The sequence below is a fragment of the Polyodon spathula genome, chromosome 18 (genome assembly GCF_017654505.1).
Source record: "Polyodon spathula isolate WHYD16114869_AA chromosome 18, ASM1765450v1, whole genome shotgun sequence".
In the NCBI taxonomy this organism is placed as follows: domain Eukaryota; kingdom Metazoa; phylum Chordata; class Actinopteri; order Acipenseriformes; family Polyodontidae; genus Polyodon; species Polyodon spathula.
Window position 1 is genome coordinate 8002088 of NC_054551.1, and position 27779 is coordinate 8029866.

At 38.7% G+C, this 27779-nt stretch overlaps 1 protein-coding gene across 3 annotated transcripts in view; it reads right to left on the reverse strand.

The window, feature by feature from the left end:
• Positions 1 to 27779, reverse strand: part of LOC121330770 (neuronal-specific septin-3-like) — a 94219-nt gene that overhangs the window by 25144 nt on the left and 41296 nt on the right. The window contains exons 1-2 of one of the 3 annotated variants that reach the window (XM_041277521.1): positions 12414 to 12512; positions 2983 to 3150 (exon numbers count right to left, since the gene is read on the reverse strand). In XM_041277521.1, coding sequence (XP_041133455.1) covers positions 2983 to 3139 — 157 coding nt within the window. In that variant the 5' untranslated portion in view covers positions 3140 to 3150; positions 12414 to 12512. Of the gene's footprint in view, positions 1 to 2982; positions 3151 to 10547; positions 10831 to 12413; positions 12513 to 27779 lie in introns of those variants that run through there. The other 2 variants (XM_041277520.1, XM_041277519.1) reach the window with 2 other exon arrangements.

Sequence of the window (27779 nt, forward strand, 5' to 3'; positions counted from 1 at the left end):
CATGCACAGCCATCATAGATGGTCAACAGTATGAACTTGACTCATGTGCTAAATGCATGCCTGCCACAGGGCTCCCCTGGGTCCTAAACCCTGCTAGGTACAACTGAGATTACAGTAACCACATACAGTACATGCCTTTTGCTGAAATTAAAGGTTTTCTGACATAAAAGGATTTACAGTAGAGTTTTGAGCAAAACACTGGAGAGATCTGGCAAATAAGGGAGAGTTGACAGGTTTGCATTAATGTGCATTGTTCCCCCCTTCTCCTTAATGGCGCCCCTGGGCAAACACCCATGGAATGACAGGTTATTGGTGGGTGGCTAGTGGGACACACTTTCACATTTTGGAAAGAACGCCACAGTTGAACATTAACAAAAGCTGACCTAATATTGCCAGTCCGGTGTCTTACTATTCAAGTTTCCTCAGTCTTGAGGGGGTCTGTTGTCTTGGACAGGGGGTGAGCCAATTTGCTTTTTTCATGAAAATCCGTGGTTAAATAGGCATAACTGAAAACTCATAGCCAATAGCCCCACTCCCATTTAATTAACACCACATTGAGAGCAGATGGTGGATTGTGAGACCACAATAGAAGAGCGATTTGAGCAATGGGATTGGTTGGTTTAGAGGGGGGTGGGGTGCTCTGACAGGCAGATGTCCTGAAGCATTTCCTCCTTGTGCTGTAAAAGTGATTTTGTCTCCTTAGCTCAGACAGAGGCATAACAACCTTCTAGACTAGCGCTTCAACCTTTTCCTAATTGCTATTTGAAATCGTTCTTATCCATTTATTGTACTTATTCTTATAACCAAATATTTATAGTCATAATTGTTCTGATATGTAATTATTTACTGTTTTTATTTTCTCATTTCAATTTAGCTCTTACTACTGGGTTTATTGCATTTTATTACTGCTCTTATCTATAAAGTAATACTTTGTAATGGAACACTAACAACAGTCACCCAGGATAAAGGCGTCTGCTAATAGATAAATAAATAAAAATAACAACAACAACAAACCAAACATGCTTCCCCAGGCCACTGCCCAATTCCAGACAGATCCCCATATCCTTGGGTTGAGGTAGATTAGGGTGCTAAAATGCATCTCAGAGTTTATTTTCCAGCAGGTAACATAGATTGAGCCCAAACCTTATAAAACCGTTAAGCTACTACAAAACAATATCTTTTCACACCCCTGTCCAGAGCTATACCATCTAAACTGCTCTAATCTGCCACCTCTCTAACGGTAATGCATTCTTTAACTACTGAAAAAACAATACCAGTCACTTTGTAACTAATGCAATGCTTAAACTTCATACCGTTTTGCACTGTGGTCCAGTGCGCCCACCTTCTACAGCTCTTGTCGATTTTGCTAAAACGTGTTAAAGTCTGTACTTAAGCCTAATACTTCTTAGCTGCTACAGAGAACTTGCCACATTCTCCAGCTGCAGACCAACGCTAACCTCTGATCTACTGTTGCTGTTGGTTTAAGGAGATGTAGTCAAGTTTCCATTTCCTGACCCAGTGACACTTCACTGGGTTTTTTGAGCGAGTTGTCCAATTGCAAAAGCATGCTGAAATTATTTATTTTTAGCAATATATATAAGGGGTGGGTTGCCCTTTATGCTTGCATGCATGCATCCAAAGCAGTTCGTTCTTCATGCTGGGCCGGGGGAGGTAATACATTGTATAGAATATAGTCCTAAGGTATTGTTAAAAAAAAAAAAAAAAAAAGACGCAACCTCCAGCTAGTTGGGGAAGCTGTGTTTGGAAATTTGGAACCTAGTCAAAACCCTTGACCTTTTGCAATGAACCGTATGGCATGTTTAGCGGTCACTTTAAGAGTACATAAGGACCTTTTTATTTTATTGTGTTACATGTTCCCATGTGTTGCTACAACTGTTTACTTAAGATATTGTTTTATTTATTTATTTATTTTATTTATTTATTTATTTTTACATTTTGACCACTTTTTGAAACACTTTTTAAAATTGCATTCCCTGCCTCAAGATGGCTTCATATGTACCCACATGGACCTCTCGGAACTACATTTCCCATCACCCTCCTGCTCACATATGTAACAGAGATGGATTTACCACCGAGCAGGAGGATGATGGGAAATGTAGTTCTGAGAGGTCCATGCAGGTACATGTGAAGACACTTTGAGCCAGGGAATGTAATTTAAAAGTTAAAAAAAGTGGTCAAAATCTAAAAAAAAAAAAAAAAAAAAAAAAAATAATAATAATAATAATAATAATAATAATAATAATAATAATAATTAAAACAATACACACACCTTAAGTAAACAGTTGTAGCAACACATGGGAACATGTAACACAATAAAAACGGTCCTTCTATACCCTTTAACAGCTGTTTGAAGTCTATCAAGAGCCGCTCCGTAATACACAGTATAGCTATAACACTGTATTGAATAAAGAAATAGGGTTTAATTATCATATCTTTGAGCTGAGAATACCACTTACTTAAAGAAACAAAACTGTCGACTTTTTTTTTTTTTTTAAGTTATTGATGAACTACCTATTGTATTAAAACACTGTTACACCTCACCAAATGATGAATGATACGATTTTAATGCTGCTGAAAGTGTGGTATGGCAATCACATTTTGAATGGCTTGTTTCTATATGTAATGCTTAATGCTAAAGATCAAAATGTACCTAACATGGAGTCTCTTCAACCACCCCTTGCCTAGCTCCATTCAAAATTTCCTGGTTCAGCTGTCTCCTCCTCTACCTAAACCCACGCCTTTCCATCCATACCCCCCGTAAACATGAACCGACACAACGGCTGAAACACACCCTTTCATTTGGGTTGTCCAGATTAACAGCTTGAGACACAGATACTTGCCAGGAAGAATCAAAAACATCCAAGAGTGGGTTTTAAATGGAATCAAAATAATTAAATATTAATCCCCATTATCTGCATGATGAAATATTAATTCTCGTCACAAGATGCTTTTGCTACTTGCCTACAACCATGATGTTGAACTCGAACCCAGTCTTCACGGCCTTGCGTCTCATCTGGTCAAGCACAGACTCTATGCCCACATAGCCGAAGAGATCCAGGCCTGTCACAGTCACCTCAGTTTTGGGGTCAGGATCTGGTTTTGACTTTGGCTCTGCCATGGACTTTTCCACTACAGAAACAAGAAGAGGGAGAAGGTGGCCAGTCAGACAGTGTAGCTGCATCAGAACCAATACCCACCATCAGTCTTTTGGCCATCCATAACAAATCCTCAATAATAAATACTATGGTAAAACTATAACATTCCAGTAGACAAACATTCCAGCTTATGCTTTCATTTGTGTTATAACAGTGTTAGTTAACTCAGACCTAGTTTGCTTAATATTCTACGAGCTAACTGCTGCACCTCCACAAAAAAAAAAAGCAAAAAAAAAAAAAACATGAAATACAATCCCCTGGGTTATTGTTGGCACTTAATGGTAACAATAATACCTTGCACATTACCAGGTTGTTCCGAATTCCCAGTTTGTGTTTTTGCTTAACTGTATTTTTTCCTTAAATAGAAAACAAAACCCTGTTGCATACACAATGAGTCATCTAACCTGACCCCTGCAAAATAGCTGACTAACAGAAGTTCCACTATTCATACAAATGCTCGCCTCTGCTTTAAATATTTCATACAGAAACGTCTGAAACAATAATTTGTTGTTGCTCGTTCTGTTATGCTCAATGGGGAGCAATGTCGGCTCAAAAAGGATGGAATGCTGTGACGATCCCAGTTTCTCAAGTTCCAGGAAGAAAAGCTTTCTTGTTGAAACCTTAAAATAAGATGATAAAACTGATTTTGTTTTGCGACAAGGTGTGTGAATAGAAGCTTAAAAAATGTGCAAGTTTCTTTGTTGGGTATGTGCTTTTTGCATGCATGTATAGGTTTTTGGGTACTGTACCGACAAGGACTGGACAAGAAATTAGGAGCACTTGGTAGAATACGGACTACAGTATAGGACGATTGGAGGTGTTCCAGATCTGACATTACGAGCATGGCATTTTAAAATGTTCTGGAAACATGATCATTCCTCATTGATTACCGCATTCTCAAGGAAGTTGGGAGTGTGAAAGAGAGTATGTTCATTTGTGTGTGTCTGTGTTGATGTGTTTGTAGTCAGAGGTGTGGGATTTTACTAGATTCATATCCAGCTCAGCTTATATGTGGAATGTAGTTCAAAAGACCTGTATCGGGGACAGCACAAGACTTATTTAGGAGTAAAAGAGGATAGACTGGACATGGCAATCCCTCCAAGCCAGCCAATGGCTCCATCACAGTATCTGAATAACTAGACCTTACTCATATTATGATGATCCACAATAGCACCAATAATAGCTAAGTTTTATAACTATATACAAACTTTCACATAAATGCATTGGAAATTCCAATATCAGAGGTGGAAAAAACAGGATGTACAATAACAAGCGTTTTAAAGCAATAATTCAAATTTTGGTATCTGATCTCACATTAATAGGGTTTAGTTAAATACACAGCCTAACATGTATCTACTGTTTTAATGCACAGTACACACATACAATTTTATTGACAGAAATGTATATCATCCCCTTCAACCACATGACCTTGTTTGACCTGGTCTTGTCTGACCCTACAAAAGCAACAATTTTATACAAATGTGAAAATTCTTCACACAAGCCAGTTGCTGCATTTACGTGACCAAGCTGTATACAGATTAATAACCGTGTCAATTACCAGCAGTTTAAAAGGGTTTTAAAGCTACCGCAGATGAATGTCCATGTATACGTGTAGAAACTAGACCTTTCTTTAATTGGGTAATTTAAGAAATTAAGTCATAAATCAAGCAGATGCATAAGGCAGGGATGCTGTGGATTCAACATGCCTCAAAATCTTATAAATAGAGGTTTAATCTAACACATATGGGGAGGCAATCTGTCAGGCCCCCACACATGGGTCAGCATATGTCCCTCCCTCCCTGGTCTAATGGAAGTAATGTCAAGGAGCGCCTTCCTTTCCTGGAAACTCTTGACACTTTTCCCTGAAAGAGAACCCATAAACAGTCAGACCACCCACAGGAATCCAACCTTTGTTTCGGTTGGGTTCAATTGAGAAACATATGGAAGAAGTTACCAGGCAAGGTAAACTAAACCTAATAATATAACAGGTTAATATAAAACGGGTTCAAAAGAGAAAAATGGATATGTAGTTTTCTGGAAAAAGGTGGGGTGGTCATGGGTAAGATATGGAGGAGTAGAGGAGATGATACCAAACCAAATAACCTACTGGGACAGATTTCATATTGGAGGCCATGGGATCCTGAATAGGTAGACATTAGGTCCGAGATCCTTTCTCATCTGAAACAGTTTTCCCCTGGCTGGCAGTCATCTAGCCTAAGATGACGTTTAACCGCGATTAGCTACCTTGCATCACGCTATCTTGACCCCAGCTTACTTCAAAGCTGCATGAAAGAATGCCTGACTGAAAATTGTTCTAAAATCACATATTGTGTGCAGGGGCCCATACACAAATATTGTCTTGCATATGGAGAAATTATACATTTCCTATAGGAGGTAGTACACAAACACCATGTGTTTGGGGGTGGTGGAAGTGAAACCCGGCTGCCCCTGCACTGTGCTGACGATCAATGCAGGTCTTCATTCCCCATGCACTGCAAATGTCATTAACTCAGTGAGTTCTATCAATTTGCCATCACACAAGAATGACATTTGCAAAGGTGAAAAAGGAGCAGCTTGATCACATTGGCTTAATGTGGTCCTGAGAGAGAGAGAGAGAATTAGGTAACTAGGGCGAAAGGAGGCCATGTGGCCTGCAGGACACACTCTTCCTCTGAACTGCTAAATCTGCAACCCCTTCTAAAAGTATCTAAACATATATACCTGTGAAAATACAGAACTTACATACTAACTGTAGCATAAAAGCATAAAAATGTCATATTTTGACATACCAAATACATCATAGCAGTAGCATGGTACTCTTGGGCTACAAATCAATATCAAAAGTATAGTACTGGCAAATCATTTTAAACCCCTGTCACAAAGATGGCCGGAGTGGGGGACGTCAGACCAGAAACAGGAACCAGGAAATAAACGACAGAGAAGTGGGGTTTAGTGGAGCTGAGCGAATGGTCTCGCTCAGCATTTAATAAGTGAACAGAGTTAGAAAATAAACGGTTGTAAGACAAACAAAAACACAGGACACGGCACTAACACTAAACAAAACACAGTGAGCAGATATTTTACTACTTCTTCTTCTTCTTACCTCCATCTCCAATCCCATTCTCCACTCACCGAACACACAACCCCGAGTGGGTGAAAACATGCAGCTGTACCGAGACTCGATTGCTAATCAATCATTCAATTGGAGTCGCAGTACAACTGCATGTGAATTAATAAAGTGCAATTCCCCATGCTCACATATTATTACATTTTACTTGCATGTGAAGTGCTGTGCAATCTTCGTGCCTAAATACAAATATACATTTTAAACACTCATGTTACACAGACCCGTTTGTATCCTGTGTGCCAATGACTATACACCAACATTAACACACAACATATAACACAAAATACACACAGGGGCGGGCACTTTGCCACAACCCCCCATGGTTAACCATGGTAAAATTAAATTGTAAAAGATTTTTAATGTCAATACAAAATGGAACCCTTTGGTTGGTAGAAACGACTGGCTATATTTTAGCAACAAGGGAAACAATGCTAAGGTACTGTACAAAAAACAAAACAAAACCAAAAAAAACAAAACACTGATGTTAACTAAAGTACTTTCTGCTGTGTCATGGGTTTTAGTACTGTAGGCTAGAAAAATCACAGATGGATTCAAGTGCGATAGGATGGAGGTGTCAAAGTTTAGGTTTTAACAGTAATAAATAGTGAAAATGTCAAAGATTTTATAGTTGAAGAGTGGCATTTTAAATCCAACCCGTTTAATTTAAGTTTGTTACAGACATCATTGTAGTTTGACTGTTCAGAAGTGTATTTTATTTATTTATGCATTTATTTATTTTAATTTTATTTATTTTATTTTTTTTTACAGATTGCATCAAGTGCAAGTAGGCTACAGCATAACTACAATCATCAGACATACTCTTGCAGACCATGCACTTTGGGCACAGTGTTTTTTTTAAATGTGGAGCTCGTGCATTGGGTTAATTTAATACTTCTGTACATATTGTAAAGATCATAACTTTTTTGTATTTTAATTTTTACTGTAGTTTAACTTAAATATGGGATGTGCCTGCAGATGGTAAGCCAAAAATAGAAAACACACCAGAAAAACCCATTTAAATAAATATTCTAGATTTCTCTTGAGAAAAACCAATATAAATGAATCACATAAACAGAAGTCTTTATGAATTAACAAACACAATGCTAAGAACTTACCATCTCACATTAACTCTTATTACTACTACTACCACCATCACCAACTGCTATAAAAGGATTGAGATTCATAAAAAGAACTGAAGTCCATTTTTCCCCTCAGAGATTAAAAGCTTGCCTTTGTCTGGAGGCCAGACTGCCTCCTAATAAGATGGATAGCTTTTCTTAGTTCTGGCCTTTTCTGTAAAAACTGGCCCCAGCAGAGCAGCAGGGAAGAGCTGAGCTGGAGCGGACAGCAGGGGAGGGGGAGGGGGAATAGAAAGACTCAAAAAGAAGAGACAAGAAGAGAAAGGGCTTTTCTAGTACAGTTTGAGAGACAGACCCTCTGACGGTACGATGAGATAGATTTGCAGCTACTCAAAACTGCTTTGGGGAATAGCTAATCTGTCTGCTACATATTTTTATTTATTTATTTATTTTTTATGTCCATTCTAAAAGCACGAAGGGATTCAACCCTAATTGCAGCACTGAGAAATGGGGTCAGAAAGGCTAAGCAACGGATATAAGAAATTAAATTTTACTGCACCACAAAAAAGCAAATGTAGAATGTATAAGGTGTTGAGAGCAAAGAATGGTGGGCGAGAGGAAGGCTAAGGAAGAGAGAAGGAAAATTAATGAACTGGTTCCAGAGCAGCAGCACTGCATCCTTGATTTACTCTACAGATGCACTTACTTACTTTAGCTCAGGGGTACAAATCCTGTTACTGGAAAACAGACAACACAATACCATCAATACATGCTTACAATGAAGTAAAAAAAAAAGACTTTGTACAACATCTCTTAACTGCTAAGGAGTCAGTGGAACTTTAAATTCAAATTCTTTCATAATCTACCCTTTACTTATCTACTTTATCATAGAACCTTCATCATAGTTTGACTCTATTGTTATTCAATGTACAGTTGTACTATGCTATTGCTTGGGTATTATCAGTGGTTTTGTTTGCTGTGTTTCGATGGGTTCAGTCATATCAAAAACTTCTAAATCAAAATACCAGCTTCACACTACTTTTGGAAATGTAGTTCTAACACTCTCCACTGAATACAAAAAAATATTATATTTAACCTCAATTTCAATGCATACTGCATGACATTGTATTCAGGCATGAAACACACATTTACTACAGAAGGGATATGGTAATGAATAAATTCAATACATATTTAGCCTGTTAAGTCCATTTCGCCCACTGTCCTGCATAGGAAAATCAAATTAGGACAGGTTGTTGAGACTGTCATTTGCGTGCATAAGACAGAGGTGGGCTAAACATAAACAGACCACATAAGCCCTGTAGAGACACATTTTATGAGTAAGAAAGGCTGTCTGCTCCAGAGTAAGAATACTTTGTATTGATGCCACCTGTAGATTGAACCTTTATACAATTTTGCCAGAATAGAACCATGCACCGAGTATCTCGTTTCCAAATCGCACAGGTGGGTGGAATTAGCTTTTCTAATGAGGAAACAAGTACAAAACCGAGTGCTGTGGGGTTCACTAGACACTGAGACCATAGGTCCAATACCCCCACCCCCCAAAAAAGCATTACATAGAATTTTGTCAGGTAACCAATGAGATACTGTAAGTGTAGTAAGTTTATTATTATTATTATTATTTCTGTTTTGTAATTTTGTTTACATCACCATGTTTGTCAGTTAGTCATTCTGGCAAGGACAGCTGGAAAGAATGAGATGTTTTAAAACAAAAGCATCAAGCAAAATAAACAGTGGAGCATTTTCACATATATCGGTCCAGGTTTATCAAGGCCCAAAGGACTCAATAGTGGAGCCCTTTAAACATGTGGCCCACAGTACAGTATATTTTCACCACAATTATTTGCTCTAAGCACACACACACACACACACACTATCTTTACGTATGCCCTGTACATCTCATTCATTGTACAAGTACAAGGCAAGCACTGTTAACTATTCAAGTGGCTGCTTTGACCAACACTTCCTGTTTACCCGGCTTACAGTGAGAATCTCAGGAAGACCTGACCTGACCATTAACCACAATGAAATAAGTGGCACGTGTGTATCTGTAGCGGGTGTGTTTTTAAAATAGCAGCTCGGGTTCATAGCCACTGTGGTCACAGAAATGTCAGTTTTGATCACGTGGTGAGCGAGTCAATGTGACCCACATTACAGCACAAATCTACTTCTCTTCTACTTCATGTGTTTTTTTTTTTTTATATAATTAAAGGGGAAGGGAATGTATGAAGGGGGAGTGTGGGATCTGTTGATACGACACTATTAAAAAAAAAAAGGAGGATAATAGACTACATTTAAACAAAAATAAATAAATCATAATACAAGGACTACATGGCAAACTAAAAATCACAGGATGGCCAATACAGCTGATTATTCATTTTCTTTATTTGTTTTTATATTCAAAATAACCATCACCAGCTGCATATCAACAGTACTGATATTAAAAAAATAATAATAAAAGTAACAAAACAGAAGCCCTGTGGTGGTGTCAGTTTCTAATTAAACAGCAATTGTGCAAGTATTAAGACAAAGTAAATATGTGCTTGCTGCTTGTAAATATGATATGGGGCATGGATTAAAAAAAAAAGCATACCGTTATTGATATTTGATTAGCAAAGTCTTAATTTCATCCATTGTATCACTTTTTTTGGGGGGGGGGGTAGAGTAATTTTCTAAACACGAGTGGCCATAGGCCATCTGAATGTATGGATAAGAACAGTAGAATTTTAGAATTCTTAAATCTTATTTGGAATTTCCTTTTTTTTTTTTTTACATATGTAAAAACTGTTCAATTTTATCATTATTGCTTGGTTCTTGTCCTCTAGACATCTATGTCTAAAACATTAAAAACACCTGCAAATTGGATTTTCAAAAACTGAAAAAAAAAAAAAAAAAGTGTCCAAAAATCAAGAGCGCTTGCAGCATTAACATCCATACAAAAGGTATAGAATTCCCAAGGTACAAAATACAGTACATCAAAACTGTTTCCGAAATACCCCCTTAACAGCTATTCAACCCCCATAAAAATACAAATAAAATTCTCAAAACCAGCTACATTCAAAATGGGCCTTTCTGCTTTACCCTATTGTTAAACACACATACACACAGAAACCTTTCATACGAAACAGACCATAAAGCACAGCCTACCTTCTCTCATTCACAAACTGTCCACCCTCTTGTCGAATACAGAGGTAATCCAATGCGGTTTCTAGTGTGTTCTCTACCAGTACGGAGGTTCAAACTGCTGTTTTTTTATTTTTATGTTTCCTGATTACTTGATCCTTCTAACAGTTTTCTGTCTGGAGGAACAGATTGCTAGTTGATGGATTCTGCTCAGTCTCTCTCTCTCTCTCTCTCGTCTGTGTGTGTGTGTGTGTGTGTGTGTGTGTAATGGCAAAAGCCATTCACATGCAGATTGGCAAGCCGCTTCCACTAAGCTACAGGAATAGTCTGACCCAGCCCTTTCCCTCTCCCTCTCCCTCTCCCTCTCCCTCTCCCTCTCCCTCTGACTAGTCTGATTCACATGAGTTCAACTGCAATCAGGGCCCTATGAAGGACTGTCCTTGCTGACAACAAAACAAACTAAATAACTAATTAATTAACTTCCTTAAGTAAGGATGTGGTTTTGGTATAGATCATAATACAGGCTCTTAAATTTTAGCGTAAGTATTCCCCGACTCTAGATGGGATACACACTGGATATGTCCTAACAGATATGGGAGACTATGGCCATGTTTGCGCACCTCATTTTCACTTTTATAAACTGTCAAGCTTGTCAGAGTTCAGAGTTCATGGCTGAGGTTTTATAGAAATTATTTATTTTGTGTGATATCCATTTTAAACAGATAAGACAAATGCAAGAGAGACAGATTGCCTGCCAAACTTTGAATTGGCTTGAGAAGCCACAACATTTTGTACAAAAAGCTCTGCAGTAAATGCGGTGTTGCTGGTAAAAAACCCTATACTGACTTTGTACCCATCATGTATATAAATACTGGCAGGACCAAGGCTGTACGATTGCATCAAGTGATGTTGCTGTAAAGGCAGTTCTGCAGTAGCTGAACCTACTTTTAAAACAGCTGAAAAAGCGTGTGTGTGAGCGCGCATGTTAATCTATTTATTTGAATACCCTATTGTTTTTTAACTGTTTCAACCGCTGTTGCTCGTGAACAGGAGAAAGTCTGTACTAAACTAAGATCATTACACATACTTTAGTACTTATAAGATTATCTTTTTTGTATTTCACAAACCACTCCGATACTGCCAACATCCCAACCTGACACGTTACTGTAGTACAAGGTTAACACTGTCAGTATAAGGGTACTGACATTATCTGACACATATTTGGTTTCTCGTCTAGAAAAGACATGAAGCTGTTTGTAAGCAAAACAGAAGAGTTCAGCTTTTTTTTGTTTTGTTTTACATCTATCTGTGTAGACAATGCTAGGATTATCGTACTTTGGGGTCATCTGTAAATTTTATATATATTTGCATTCGTAGATGTATTTATATTCTTATATTATTTTACTTGAATTCAATATGAATTTTTAACTTGACATTTTAAAGGAGTAGATTTTTTTTTTTTTTTTTTTTTAATCTAGCATTTGTTTACAATGTTACGCCTATTAGCTTTGAAATCCCTATGAAGTTGCCACCATTATTTTGTTGTCAATAAAAGGCATTATGGAGCAAGTTATCAACTGCAGAAATAACAATTCCAAACATTTTTTTAGAGATCCTAAATATAAACATTATAGTATATGTATGGAGTCTTTGGACCTGCCAGTATTTAAAAGTATAAATTATTTAAAAAGTCATCTTGTTTAAAATCAGAGTGATCAAAGGAACACACACACACACACACACACACACACACACACACACACACACACACACACACACACACACACACACACATCTGCACATGTGTATGATCAATTCCCTCTCAATATAGGTATTGCAAAACTGCCACTCCCTTAACTTCAAACTGAGTAAAGAAAGCAGGACATTTACCTTAAGTCTTGCTGTGAAGGAGCAAAGACGTTGCAGTTGTGTGTTTGTGCCTGTGTGCAGATCTGGAGTCAGGCTCAGGATGTAGCTATAGTTTTCGCTCACACCCCAGGGGTGTGTCTTGTAGCAACCACAGAGATTACTTTGAGGATGATGCACTTCCTGCTGTGTAGGATTTGCACTTCCTGCTAATGCATCACCCTCTTGCCACCCAAATAAAATGGCTCTTCTCAGGGGTCCCTTTGCCAGTACAGCTCCAGAATGTTTGTTTGAATCTTATGTACAGGCAACGATTTGCAGATAATCAATGACATAATTCCTGTTTACATACTAATATTAATCATGTTTTTGCAGTTGTGTTGTATTTATTTAAATAAAAAAGCACACATTACACATCTCCAGTGATATTCTTATGAAACAATAATGTAATTGCCTCTTGGCCAATCACATCCTCTGAAAAATTAAGGCCAAAGTTTTTAATCACCTCCTATACTTGCAGAGTGGTCAATATAGAAGAATGTCTCCCGTTGTAGAAAAAAAAAAAAAAAAAAAAGACCAGTTACATTTTTAATTGTTTATTAATTAAAAGAGAACACCAAATGCAACATTTGCAATACAGATAAAAAAAAGAACCTATAACACCACCTAAAAGCTACAATAACAACTATTATATAAATTAGTTCTCTACAACACAGTGATTCTTAACCCATGCCACCATTTGTCACATGTTTAATTTGAGCTTGTCAGCTGTACCTATTGTGCCCCTTCCATTGATAGATTCCAGCTTCCCTTCCTCGGAGATCCTGGAACCCAAAGATATCTGCATTCCCATCCCACACGGTCCCATCCCAGAGGCCAGCCTTGCAACTCCACAGAGAATATGGATTCCACACTAGGATATTCAACTGCTGTTATGTTGTTCCAATACAACAGTATCTGAAATACGGAATGTTATCTAAAAATCTTAACTTAATTGATTTCTATATTTTGTTTCACTTACCCAATGATCTTCAATGGTCATACAGCAAGACTACATTTTGTTTGTATGCAACACGAGATGATAGTAGTGGCACAAGGGTAGCTACAAAGTTACTGGCACTGGTAGATCAGGACCACAGTACTTGCCATACCACTGGCATGAACCAATTAAAAACTTGTAATCAACTGCAATGTCATATCGGTACAAGTTTGCTATTGAATCAGGGCCACACTATCTCTGAACAGGGAACAGTGGAGTTAAATTACATTTTAAATATTTGTAGGTATGAACAACCGGTAAACAGTAAAATCCTTTTGATTTTGTATTTTTGATGGAGACATTTAATTAATGATTTACCATTGCTTGCTATAAAAAAAATATATATTTATTCTAAATAATCAGAAATGAAATAAAGGGAATAGGTTAACCTGAGAGAAGTGAGTTTATTAAGAGCAAAAGCATTCTGGTCTGAATGCAGTTGTGTATAAAGTTCATTTGCTCAACATTTTCCAATTGGAAAAGGGAGAAAGCCCTCTGGGCAATGCTGAACTCATCAGAGGTTAGAGGTCAGACATATCTCTGTGTGACATCAGGAGGAGGAAGGAAGGCTGATTCCCTACTGAAAGTGAGCAGCAGCAAAAGGAATAACATCACAGACACCAGTCCTGGGTTTATTTCTTTTAAATCGTGAAGTCCTTTGTCTCTTTTGCTCTGAAGATCCCTGCTCTGGACCACAGATATGATAATGATGTCACACCATACTGAAATCAGAATGACATGACTTGCAATAGCTGGTCTGCCATTACTCCACAACAGGACTGTTGAGTATCTCATGTGCCAGTCATTGATGATTCCAATAAATGATGCTGCATTTTATATAAGGCGGATACAGACGGGCCCATGTCCCGAACTTACTGGAGGTTTTGTTTACTATTGACTGTCTGCGTCATCTATAGCCCAGCCATGATGTTCTCTGTCCCACAGCTCTGTTCCAGACAGCAATTAGAATCACTGAGTTTCCACCCTGAGGCACACAAACACCCTAACACTATTGCTGAATCACAGCATTACATTTCTCCAGAATCTTTGCTTCCTTCAGCGACATCCAAGCCAGCACAAAAATAGTTTTGAAAGTCCAAGGCAAGATCAAATAAGGGACGGGGGATGGCACATAACCTAGCTGACAAGTCAAACAGACAGATGCTGGAGGGGGGGGGGGGACGTGTACAAATTCCTCTCCCTGTCCGAAGTGTTTGCAAAGAGCTTCAAGCTTTCAGTTCTCCCACGGTTTGATGCGCACACACAAGGGCCCCCTCCTCCTTGCACACTATGCATTCAGACTTCTTCCAACTGTTTACTGTACTGTCCGCCTAGCATTTCAATCAAACGGAATCAAGGGACAGCTGCAGTACAAATTCTTGTAGACCTTGTAGAAAATAGTTTCACTGGATCAGTAATAGATTATTTTTTTAATTTTACTGTGAAACTGATTACAAGTCATCTTATGTAATCATTTCCAGGTATGATTACCATTACGTGAGAGTAGGTGTTAAAACTTGCTCATACTGGACTCGGCTCTTGCCAAGATGAGCACCAACTAAGACTTAACTTCTTTTACTGTAAACTACTGTGATCCATTTGTGTTTCCTTCCATATCCTTCTGCCTGGTGTTAATGGCTGAAGTGTAATGCTGGCTCCAGGAATCAACCACTGTGCGGCCTAGCGCATCAGCATAACAACCGTCTGGACTGAGCTGAGTAGTGTACATCTCTGGGGTCTTCAAGTGGGCACCTTCCATCCTTGGTGTTTTGTCGACTAGCCCACTACACCTTAAAAGGGCTTGACAGTGATTCTGGCATCCCAGCATCACCCCCCTCCGTCCCACACTCAACTGAGCCCAGCTGCATCTTCCAGTTTCCTTTGCCGCCCAATTTCTTCCAGGTTTTCAACACAGGTGCTGCCTCCCTCACACACTCGTCATGTGACTCTACCAATGTCATTTCCAATCGAACCTTGGCGCATTTAAACTCCTCGTTTAGAGCCGAGACTACCAGCTGTAGTATCCCTTTACCATACAGTCCCACTCTGCTGAGGCAGCATGGAACTAACCATTTCCTGACATACAAACTGATTAACGCTTCCAGCTTCTCTACTGTTGTCAAGGAAACCTCATACACAATAAGTGGCCACAGAAGTCTTGGTAGCAGACAAAATTGAAAGCACCAGAGTTTCAGTTTGCCTGGTAAAGCGCTGCGGTCTATTCTCTTCAACCCTTGCACTGCTTGTTGTCTCACTTCTCCCACACAAACTGTGTCCTTTAGGTTTCCATCATAATATTTCCCAGCACTTTTCACAGGCTTCTCAGACACAGTTGGTATTGCCTCACTTAAATGTACAACCTCTTATCCACTACTTTACTTTTAATTATAGAGATGCTCCTTGACTTAGTGGGCTTGATTAGTTTGCCCAATAACCGATTAGTGCAGGCTAGTGTCGTAGTCATGATTGTCATATTATCTATGGAAGCTGTAATTGGTGGTAGTAGTAATTACGCTCTCCTCCCACTACCCATTTTGCTGCCCTAATAATTACTTCCATTGCCATGGTAAATGCCAGTGGAGAAATGGTTCATCTTGCCATTATTACAATTTCTAGACATTGCCATGTAGTGGTGAATTCTGAAGTTGAAAAACAAAATTGCAAATCTCCGAAATAGGCTTTCACTAAGTTTGTTATTGTCCTTGGTACACTGAAAAAAAATCAAATGCTGCCCAAAGCAGCTCATGTGGTACTGAACCGTATGCATTAGCTAAATCCAGGAATGTCACGTGGAGCTCCTTCCTCTCCTTTTTAGCTGTTTGAATTTGTTGCCAGATCACAATGATGTGCTCCAAGCATCCTGGGAAACCTGGAATACCAGCTCTCTGTACTGAAGTGTCAATGAAGCAGTTCTTCAATAGGTAGGCTGAGAATCTCTGAGCAACGAGGAACGGGGAAACAGGACAAAACTGATGGATACTCGTAAAAATCTTTTTCTTTTGGTATAAAGACCCCACCTGCTCGGAGTCTTGCTCTTGGCACAACCTGTTTCTCCCATGCTACTTTCATCAATTTCCACAGGATTCAAAGAACACCAGGGGCACTCTTGTAACTCCATTAGGCCCAGGAGATGATGACACCCTTGCCTTTTTCACAGCTTGCTCTACTTCTTTCCACTTAGGTGGACAGTTCTCCATTTGGTATTCTGGTGGATTGATAGGTGGGATGTCTGAAGGAATCAACGTAGGCTCCTGCCTTTTTGTAATCTGTGTGTGTTTCCTCAAGATATCTATCCAGCTTAGCCTTAGTTGCTTTTAATGTGCCATTTTTCTCACTGGTGAATAACTTCTTTGCAAACTTTAATGGGTCTTTATAAAAGTTAGTTCTTGCATGCTCCATTTATGCAGAATTTCAGTAGGCGCAAAGCTCTGCGCAACATTGCAAGCTTATCTTTTATGACCCTTTGTAATAGAAGGAGTTCTTTCTCACTTTGTTCTGCTCTCCTCCATTGCTTCCGTTCTCTAACTAAGCGCTCAAGCTCCTGCTGCAGTCTATACTCTACAGGAATAGTTTGTACTTTCTCCTTTCTTTTTCAACTCCAAACCTCTCACTTCCATATGTGTAGATGGTATCCACAAATTTATCCAGCTTCGTTTCTATTGTTCCACCTAACCTTTCCAACACAAAACAGAGAACTTTGTTCACTGTGTCCCACAGTTTTCTCAGACGCTCTTGACCATTTAACTCCAGGCCTGTGTCCATTAAGGTTCTTTTCTCTCTTATGCTGGCTCATCTGATCAGGTTCACAAGGATCATTAGGTTCATCACTAGTTGTGTTTATGGAAGTCTTCCTCTCATCTATGACAGGGGTGCCGATATCCTGCGAACTGCGGTTTGCTTCCTGTCACTGAATTTCATTCGACTGACTTGACCAACTTCATAAAAAGTACTGATCAATGCGAGGCCCTTGTCTCTTCTCTCTTCTCCCTTCTCCCTCAATCATTTCAATCTCCCTTGATGAATCTTCAAACCCATAACCGTTGTTATAACATGTATAACATTTCTCAAATTTTAGAATGCAACTGTGCTTCTCTCATTGGTTGGTTGATGATGCCTACCTCCTATCTCTTTCTACTTGGTCGGTGCCAGCCTCTGTCTCTCTCTGGTTGGTTGGTTGGTCAGTAAGAAGATGCCTCTGCCCATCTTTAGTTGAACTGGTACCTACCTCTGTCTCTGATTGGTTGGAACCTATCTATGCCTCTCTCTTTAATGGGTTAATACAGAGTATTTACCTTTTAATCGAAACCAGTACAGATTTAACAAAAGCAGTGATTGGATTACTCACAGGGTTGCCTTGGAAACTATAGGCTTAAAGCAGGAAGTATCAGGTTTTCTCAGGGTTAAGAATCACACATGGCCTCTGGGAAAGTGCTGGAAGATTTCCCTCAGGAGGACGCTAACACTTACTGGTGGAGTTTAAAGGGTTAACTGTTCCATGAAGTCAAGTAAATGTGTGAAGAACAAACCACCAGCCTTTGGGAGCCTGACCTTTGTTTCGTGGTTTCTGTTTACATTGCCTTAAAGTAAATCTCTGTAGCTCTGCTCAGACCAATGGGGAAACAGAGAGGGTGGGAGGTAGAAATCAGAGACCTCCCAAACAGGAACATCTGTTACCAGTTACGCAATACCCCAACATGCTTTAGAAACAAAAAAGAGTGAACTTTTCTATGAGTGGGTCACCATTACAGTACTTAATCCACATCAGACAAGTGTGTTCCCAGATAAAGCTTTCAATAGATTCAACAGAAAAAGCATAGAGGTCAACCAAGCAATTATGTCACGGCAATGATACCCGTCAACTATAATATACATAATAAAGACACAGGATTGATTACCACTGCGACTATATGAAGGTTAGCACAGAACACTTGACATGACATTAAATCACTGACACTTTGCTTTAAATAATATCCTTTCAGCAGCTATGTTCTAACCTGTCCTAAAAGGGTTAACTACGCCATGTAAAACATCCCTCTCCTTGTGGTGGAATAAGCTGACCAAGCAGCCTGTTGCATACAGATTGAACAGATTTTTATACAATTTCCTGTCACATGAAAAAGCCTGTGTTTTCCAAACTTCATGTCGCTTGCAGATCAGTCAAATCTGGGATTCATCTAATTTTTCAAGTACAAAATGGAAGTGTGTGGATTACTCAGGCATTTAAAATGACTCATCATCCACTTCAGGATCTTAAGTAGACAAACACCAATTAAAAACACCCCAGTTTATTCCATACATTTACAGTAACATCACTATTTTACAAGCTTTCAAAAACTTTTACAAGCTTGCAGCACACATTCATTCTTTTGTATGGAAGTAACGGCTCAGGTTTTGTTTAAACTTTATATATATGCACAGTTGCAGATTAGGATATCCCAAAAGCACTACACATAAACAAGTCATACCTACCGGCTATTAACAGAGAAGCATAGTTATTTGTGAGTGCACATTGGTGCAATTTAAATTTAATTGCAAGACAAGGTACAGTCACACAGCACCCCTCCTATCTATACCCACTCTCGAGCCCCAACCGGGCAGCAGTAGTCAGTGTACAATACAGCCTAATACCTAGGCTATGGGAACAAACCATTCACTGAAATCCTTTTTAGTTCACTGAATTAGTTTTGAATGCAGTCACCTTATCCGCTGGCTGCTCTGATCTTTTTCTTTGTATCCATTATTAACTGTTGAACTTTTTTTTTTAAATCACATAACACTCAACCCTTCCCCTCATAGAAGCTGCTCATGTCTCCTAATTTTTGACTGCATACAACTGGAGAAGCTGTCGTAATTACATACAGCAATTCTACCAGGACAGCACAGGAACAAGGAAGATTCTTTCTAATAAGCTACATTAGTTATGCACCTTAACATCTGTACTAGAATGTAGATGCTAAGCAAAGTGTAACTGGCAGTATCAAGCTGAGACTAATTAGGCCCTTTCATGGGACACCATGCATATGTTTCTTATAACTTTGCATTTTAGTCCACAGCTCAAGACTTTAAAAAAAAAAAAATATTGCTGTATTTGGTGCATTGATCCCAGTAGTTGAAACTAAATCAAAACCAATGACAAACATACAACAGATGGTACTAAACTAAACTATTAAAACCAAACCAGGTTATATATAAAATACTGATTTCTATTCCAAAGCACAGTCAAACATGTTAAAAGCATTGTGAAGCCTGATTTAACAGAACTCGAATCAATGAAGTAGACACCATTACTTTTCATGGTTGATTTAGATTCTAGACATATAAAAACACTGTGCAAGGAAACCACCTTGGTCAGTAATTTCCAGAACACACAAAACATTTTGCGACACTCAAGAACTCACCAGATATTCTGACTGCTGCACAAATGAGTTTAACTGCTGCTTATTAAATTTATCCTTAATGTATTGTCAGTGGTAGCAAATAGAAAGATCAGCTTCTGCAAAAGACTAACTAAATAAATAAGTAAATAATAAAACCGGAGTTCCTCCTTGGCTTTGCAAATAAAAAAAATAAAAAAAGCTGCAGCAGGAAACACTAAGCAGTGTGATGCCGTTTGTCCGGGAAGCTGGGGGCAGCGTGCAAGTCGCTTTAACAATACAGATCAACCCCACAAGCTCATTCACAAAGTCAGCCTTCTCTCTTAACCCTCTGCTTTCTTAAAAACTGCTGCTACAAATGAAGCGATGTACAGCTGTTACTAAAGCCTTTTTTTCACACTAGCACTCCTACCCAGTTCCCGATCCGGGTTCTGGGTCAAAGTGTGTCGAACCACATCCTGAGCGAGACAAAATGCATGACAGCTGTTCGTAAGCCGACAAAATAACAAACAGCCATGCCTGGTTTCACTTCCGCAAGAAACATTTCTGTTAATTTTGTTTAGCCACATTTTTGTTTTAACACCATGAGCCAGACTGATGAAAAAATATTTGCTCTAATCAACATTTGGGCCGATGGTTCAATCCAGAGAAGCTTGGATGGAAGCGTCTGTAACAATCTGCTTCCGGGGCATTGAGTATTTACTTCTGTCACTGAGGTCGACCCTGCTTTATCAAAATGAAATCACGTAGCCAACCCACATGACACTGGGTCCTGACCCAGGTAGGTTCATACCCGGGTACAACATGCCAGTGTGAAAGGTGCTTAAGACTTTAAGCACAGTTTGCAACAGTTAAATACAATCAATAAATAAATCGAAACTGTACAAACACTACTTAATACCAAATACAGTATGGGCATGTGTGATGGGGTACACCCCTCTCCCCTGTGTGTATTATTTTGTGTTATTAATTTATCTATTTAATTTGTATAAAAAAAACACAATATTTTGTTATTGTTGTTTTTGCAGCATGGATGGGGTTAAACTTCCCCATCCATGCTAAACCTGTACAGAATGTGACCATCTCCAGACTGATTGATGGAGTCATTTATTACTAATTTGGAGACAGTCACATGTACATAAATCTGCAGCTTTGGCTGATCGGGGAAGGAGTTCAGAGGTGGAATGAGACCCGAAAAAGCTAAATCATTGCAGTCTGTCTGTTTTGGCCAACATGCCTTTTTGTTTTGTATAAGTGTTTTGTTTAAATGTTTTATTTATTAATAAAATGCACCGCCGCACCTTTATACCCCAGTGCTGTCTCTGTGTGCGTCTCCTTCCTGGCCTGACGTCACCGCACAAGCCAGCCTGTTCACAGCATGTCAAATTGGTTTAGTTTGTTTCAAGTTTTGGGTCTATAATGACAAGCTTGCCTAAACATACTGGCCCATATAAACATTTGTGATGCTTACACTACCGATATTGACAAAGTTTGTACCATACATTGCAATTACCCAAACACTTTGTTATTTTTTCTTACCAGTCAGCTCTGTTTAAACCACGATTTACTGTACCAAATATTATCTATCCCCAGCTAGTGAGAGCCAATATTTATTTGCAGGAAGTTTAGGGAATTTCCAGCCATTTTGTTGAAAAGGAAATCCTTTCTCTTTTTATCATCCCTTAGCGACTAACAGAAAAACCCCTTGTTTGACCATCCGGGCGTATCTCATTTTGCTTTACGGTCAGTGTTGTACAAAATCTTCTTCAAACCCTATAGATGTGTGCACAACACTAAAACAAGTCAAAATCTAATTTGTGTTTGGGCCACAAAGATGATTCAATTACTGGTAAATCTGAAATTGGTATATATATTTTAAACAAACTGATAGCCGCAGCTGATAAAATGATAAGTATAAAGTGTAATTGCACAGCATTGCCACGGTAATAATGGTGATGCAGTGTGGTGGGTCATTTTTACATATTAAGTAATTTATACAATATCTCATGCAGACACTCCCTATCTTCCCTGAGGGTGATATAATTAAAACCTCCACCGGTGAGAAACTGGAGCTCTCCTGCTAGAGGGGTGGCTCTATGAACAGTTCCCAACAAAACAAAATTTCCCCCAGTCACCATCACCGCTTCCTAAAGCAGCCACACTGACTCCTGCAGACAGCTGATCCCATACAACATAATCCATCTGACTAAACAACTGTTACAAACTCAATGAGTTATTCAATTGTTTTTTTTTTTGTTTTTTTTTTTAACCTCGCAACATGGTTATACAGTACAGTAGAGCACAGATTGTCATTGGAGTTTGAATGCTATTGGTTGCACTGCTAGTCCCATCATGTTTATGAAAGAGATGAGATTCTTTCCCAGTGCATGCGCATGGAAAAATATCTGCTCTTTCTCTTTTTTATATATACACAAGGGCACTGGAGCTTGTTATCCAAACAATCTTCAAACAAATTATGTCATAACTCCCTGATCTTTCTGCTTTTCTTTCTTTAAATCACAAAACTCCCCCAGCCTCCCCTAGACAATTGCCCAAGACATGTTTAAGCTGTTTCCTTAAATCAGTTCTCAGCTTTAGAAGCATCCCAGGCCCATACAATTCAAATCAGGTTAGGTTTTAGAACGACCCCCTAATATACACATGAGAAATGCATTACTCCTTCTGCCAGAATATATTTGAAAAATGTTTAGAAGTTTATGAAGATTGGGGCAACACAAATCCACTTCTTTGAACTCTAAGGTAGGATTTGGGATTGCACTGCATCAGCGCATTACTACCAATGCATTTTCTTATGATTCTCTGCATTTCTTCTGAACTGCAGGTCTTTGAAACCCCCACACTAATGACAGGGAATGATTCATTGGCAAACATGAAAACAAAAACACAACAAAGAAACTGAGATAAACCTTGTCAAGACATTCCAGTAGCTAAACCAAGACTAACCGTTTAAAAAAGTAAAAACCCTATTCTATTAAAAATGACTTATTCCATGTATGATTATGACTTCTGTGATTGCTGTAGGTTATTTGCATCCCAGGATTCACTTTAGCTCATGTCATCAGAACTTCAACGTAAATAATAATGTTGCAATGCACTGCAGCCAATTTACATTAGTATACAGCACTCATTCTGACACTAATATTGTGAATTGTACTTCCACACGGGAATTCATTACAGCATAGGGATACAATTCTGTACATAACAGGTCTCTGATTTTCACAAGACAAAATCGGTTTCCTTGTCTTGTAGAGCTGAGACTAAATATGACAACTGACCTGAAAGTTACAGTAAAGGAGTGACAATATGTTTTTTTGTAATCTATTTTTTTAATCACTGTTGCAATAGAAAACTGCACATGGAGTTCATGAACTGAACTGACATCGATCTGCATAAAAACTAAAAAGGTGTAAATCACCAAAGTTTTAAATTAGGCAATTTCTTTCATGCATATTTCCAACAAATTGCAATTGGCAGAAATTACCACACCTGTAATGCCTTCTATTTTGTCTTCCAGGCTAATGATTATGTCTGATGAGAAGATTAACTACTGTACATGGCTTCATGCAAGCTCCATTCTTTGACCCACAAGAGGGCAGGCTATCCTTTCTCTCCAAGGCAGCGCAAACACCAGAAAACGGATACCTAAACGATAGGCTATTGTACTGCAAGAGAAGCGAATTAATATTGTACTCAAGCCAGAAATCTTGGGAACCTGTCTGTTCAAAACCACAAAGGGAGGAATGTATTCTGTCCCACAGTGGGGCAATTACAATGTCACACCAGGCGTTCCCAAAAAGATTGTGGGATCCTCAAACAAAAATAGTGTTTGCATCATACTCGGTAGTTGAATTTGAGAGGGAGGGGTGGATATCGGGGGACAGGAGGCAATTTGAGCAGAGCAAATGCCTGGGAAGCACTATACCCTGACCTATTACTTAAAGCTCTGGCCTAGGAATGTACGATTACAAATATGAGGGAACACGTTATGTGAAAAGTGCATACCTGTCAACTTGTGAAAATACCAAAAAAAATTCTGGGAGTGACATTCCGGATGTGCTATACGACATTTTGAAATTGCAGTATTTACGTGGATCATAACTTTATATGCTACTTTGATTTGTTGCTCTAAACGTTTTTATGGCAAACATTGTCATTTTTTTACTTTTGTTTGCAAGACTTCCATCCTATACCAGGGTTACAGTTTTGTACAATGGCCTTCAGCACCCTCACTATAAAATTGGTCCAGCGCCACTGAATACTAGTTGACACATTCAAATCTTCAGTGGCACAAAGCTTCAGCTTTGGTTGAAATGTTCACTGCAATAGGGATATCCCCAGTGACTAAACACTGGCAGCTAAGATCAGCGCTTTTCAGTCAGGATTAAAAGTATGATATATTCTCATTGTCATGCTTTTAAGTATACAGTTTCTGGCTTTGGCTTATGAAATGTAATCTCTATTTTATCAACTAGACAACACACACAAAATCTTGATACTAGAAATATACAAGCTATTTTATCGCCAAATGATTTGCTGGCAATAGAGCTTATAGTGCAGGTGTGAAGAGGCCACTGCTGTGTATTTCCTCACACAATGATTTCAGCATAGCATTCAATTGCAATGCTCCGGCAAATATAACAACAATTATTTAAAGCTTATTCTCTTTTTGTCTATTAACTGTGGCCCTTGCATACATTTTACCAAGTTCTCTTTTCACCCTGCTTTTGCAGTTTGCTATTCTTCTCGCCTGCTTTTAAAATAAAATGAATATGCTTTATCATCATGGCATTTACATGATTTGTTATTTATGATTTCACAGTGCTTCACCGAACTTTGCAGATCATGACTGAAATCAGATTTCCTTCAAGGAGGTTATTGATCTTTTGATTATCAGGGTGTTTTTACTTAGCACTTGGCGCCACCTGGCAGCAACAGATTGTAATCTATTTCTATTTTATTGTAATTTGTATTATTTTTTTTTTAACACAAAAAACGATAGTCTTTGTTTTCCCTCTTACCTTTCTCGCATTTCCCCACATTCTCTGCAAAGTCTTCTAAAAAAGCTTTGAATGAACAGGTACTGATCTTTTTTTCCATGTCTGTTACTTTTCTTTTTTGACTGAAGATGTGTGTTCAAAAGATTACTTTCTGTCAAATGATGGTCCCCGTTGTCTGGCCCAGAATAAACGCTCGATGATGTCTGAAAATGTCACATGCTATTTCAGCTACTCTCTGTGATGTCACTATGTGTTGCCAAGTTATGAATGATGTCACTGCATGCTGCTACTGAACAGGTGATACATCCATGTGTTTCAAGCACCAAAAATGTATAAAACTGGTTCAAACAAACTATCCATCATTACTTGTATTAGTTCTCATTTCAGCAAAAAGTACTTGTTTATACATTTCATGTGTCGGAAAGAATCAATAAGTTGTTATCAGCAATATCGAGTTAGTGCCAGTTTTAAAGGATTAGCAGTTATTTTCTTCATAAAACATGGCACAAACCTACTGTAATTTTGTAACATTACCCTTTGACAAACACTGGAATACAAAGCTTTGATCAATTACATGTGGCATTACTGTATGAATACATAAGGTGAAAATTAGATACTGTAACAGCTATGGTGAAATCACCACCCTGGTTTGAAAGATAGAAATTGGCATTGGGTCAGCCAGATGCTTCTACTGTAGCCTTCGAAACACAGCTGTCTCCACCTGGGTAACACTTAGTGCCATTGATTCGACAGATCTAAACAGTGCTAGACCTATATACCACTACTGTATGATGCAATGTATTTATTTTTAAATCTACATACATAAAACAGTCATAACTGGCACATTATAGGGTGTACTATTATTGTTAGAAAATGTTAAACTAAGTAAGCAAGCAGCCTTTCCTAATAAAATGGTGCTCTATCAGAATTGGTTTAGCTGGATATTTTATTTGGAAACTTGTTGCCTTTCCGAAAGGAGACTCCACCCATCAATCTCATATGTTACCAGTTTAACCAGTTAACTAGGTCTCTCTGCCCACAAACCCCTGTCGTTTCTTTGTTTGGTCCTCCTCCACCCTGCAGCGTGCCTTGTCAAGGTGGCCCCAAGTGCCACTTGTTCTGCTCGCTGTCCGAGTCAGTCTTAATCACTGTATTGCATTCATCTTAGCTCAGCCAGTATAGGGGCAGCTATCAAGTTCCAATGGATAAGGCCATGGGCCAAATTGTAATGTGAACGTATTAAGTATCTATCGGTTATCATGTTCATGTCGGGCATAACTGTTTGCCAATTGTTCATGTGCCATCAGGCATATCTTTCACAACCAATAAACTGTTATTTTTACCACTAAGTGGATGTCTTCTTTCTGAAAAACACAGGCTGTTTCACACAGAGATGAAGACTGATGCATAGACAGTTGTGTTCTATTTATCTATTTCATTAAAATATTTAAAGCACGCAGGAATGTTTACACAGAATATCAGTTTTGGAATTGTTTTCTTTGACTGTAGTTCTCTAATTCTTTTGTAAAAGTGTATGTGAATGATGTTTCAGTTACTTATCGTGACTAGTATCACACAGAAGTTTGTATACCTGAAAAAAAATAAAAATAAAAAGCCTAACAGTTTGGCCTTTTCTCTCATCTGTCTTTTGGCTGTCACGACTTGCCCTTATTTACACCAGCCCCTGACTTATTTCCTTACGTGACTCATTTTCTGGAATGCACTCAGTGGTTTCTATTAAACATATTCAAAAGAAAGAATAAAAGAAACAGAAAAAGAAAAAAGGGTACACATCTGTTTGTAACTGTGTTTTGAAATCTGCACGCCCCGAGGTGGTTAGTGCATCAGAAAAAGCAGTGATTCACTCAACTCAACAACCCAAATTGATCTCAGGTTTAGCTGATCGAACTCGGCAGCAAAAAAAAAAAAAAAAACCAGTCTGTAACCTGGCCAACACAAGTTATTGTACGAATGTACGTATAATTTCAACACTGGTGATTTATATCTATCCATATCAGCAAGGGGACCATACAGTACCAGCTAGACACCCCATGAGTACTGCAGGAGACTTCCAAGCTGGATCTCACCTCCAGGGTTCAGTAGCTAGTTAAATCTACATTGCTGTAGTGCTGACGGGTGACAGCAGAGGTCACCCATTAATCCTCCTGATCGACGTGTAAGAAGTCTTGGTAACATTCAAATTTGGTAGATAAACTGGGTAAAATAGATTAATTAAATTAATAAACGGTGTGTCTAGGCTCACAGGTGTCCCAGTAGAGATACAAAAATCAATATTCAGTGCTTATTGGAATAAACATATTGGAAGCACATTGGGAACTATAGCAGTGATTGCACAGGAAGGTTTGGCACAAATTTGTTATTCCACACAATTCCCCCTTTCAGTTCGTGACTTACAATAATTGCAATTACATTATCATCAAACAATTGAAATATAGTTTTTACTTAATAAAGAACTTAATGAAGTTTGTTTGTTTAAAAACAAACTGAAGAAATTTGATAATAACTAGCCAGAATAAAGATGAACTCCTACTAAAAGGGGGGGGGGGGGGGGGGGGGGGGGGGTGGTGACCAATGCATACAGTAAGTCAGCTGCACTACTCAATCCAAAAATGGTTTTCAGAACACTGAGCAAGTGCCTTCATTCTACTTATACCCCCACACTATATTTTTATGGATATCCCTTCTCTATTACCCTGCCAAGTTTATAACTTTGTGGTTGTTTGTTTAGAAGAGTGCACATCTGTTAACTGACCTATATTTCCTTGACGGCATGCCAGGGATTGAGAGGGCCCCAGCAGCTATATCTTGTTTTCAGTGTGTGTGGGGGAGACGGGGGACCGGAGCTCCATGAGTTGAAGTGGTTTGTCCAACAGGTCAACCAACAAGAGAGTGGTCAAGAAGGAATCCAAAAACCTCAATTCCAATCCAGCGAGGGCTG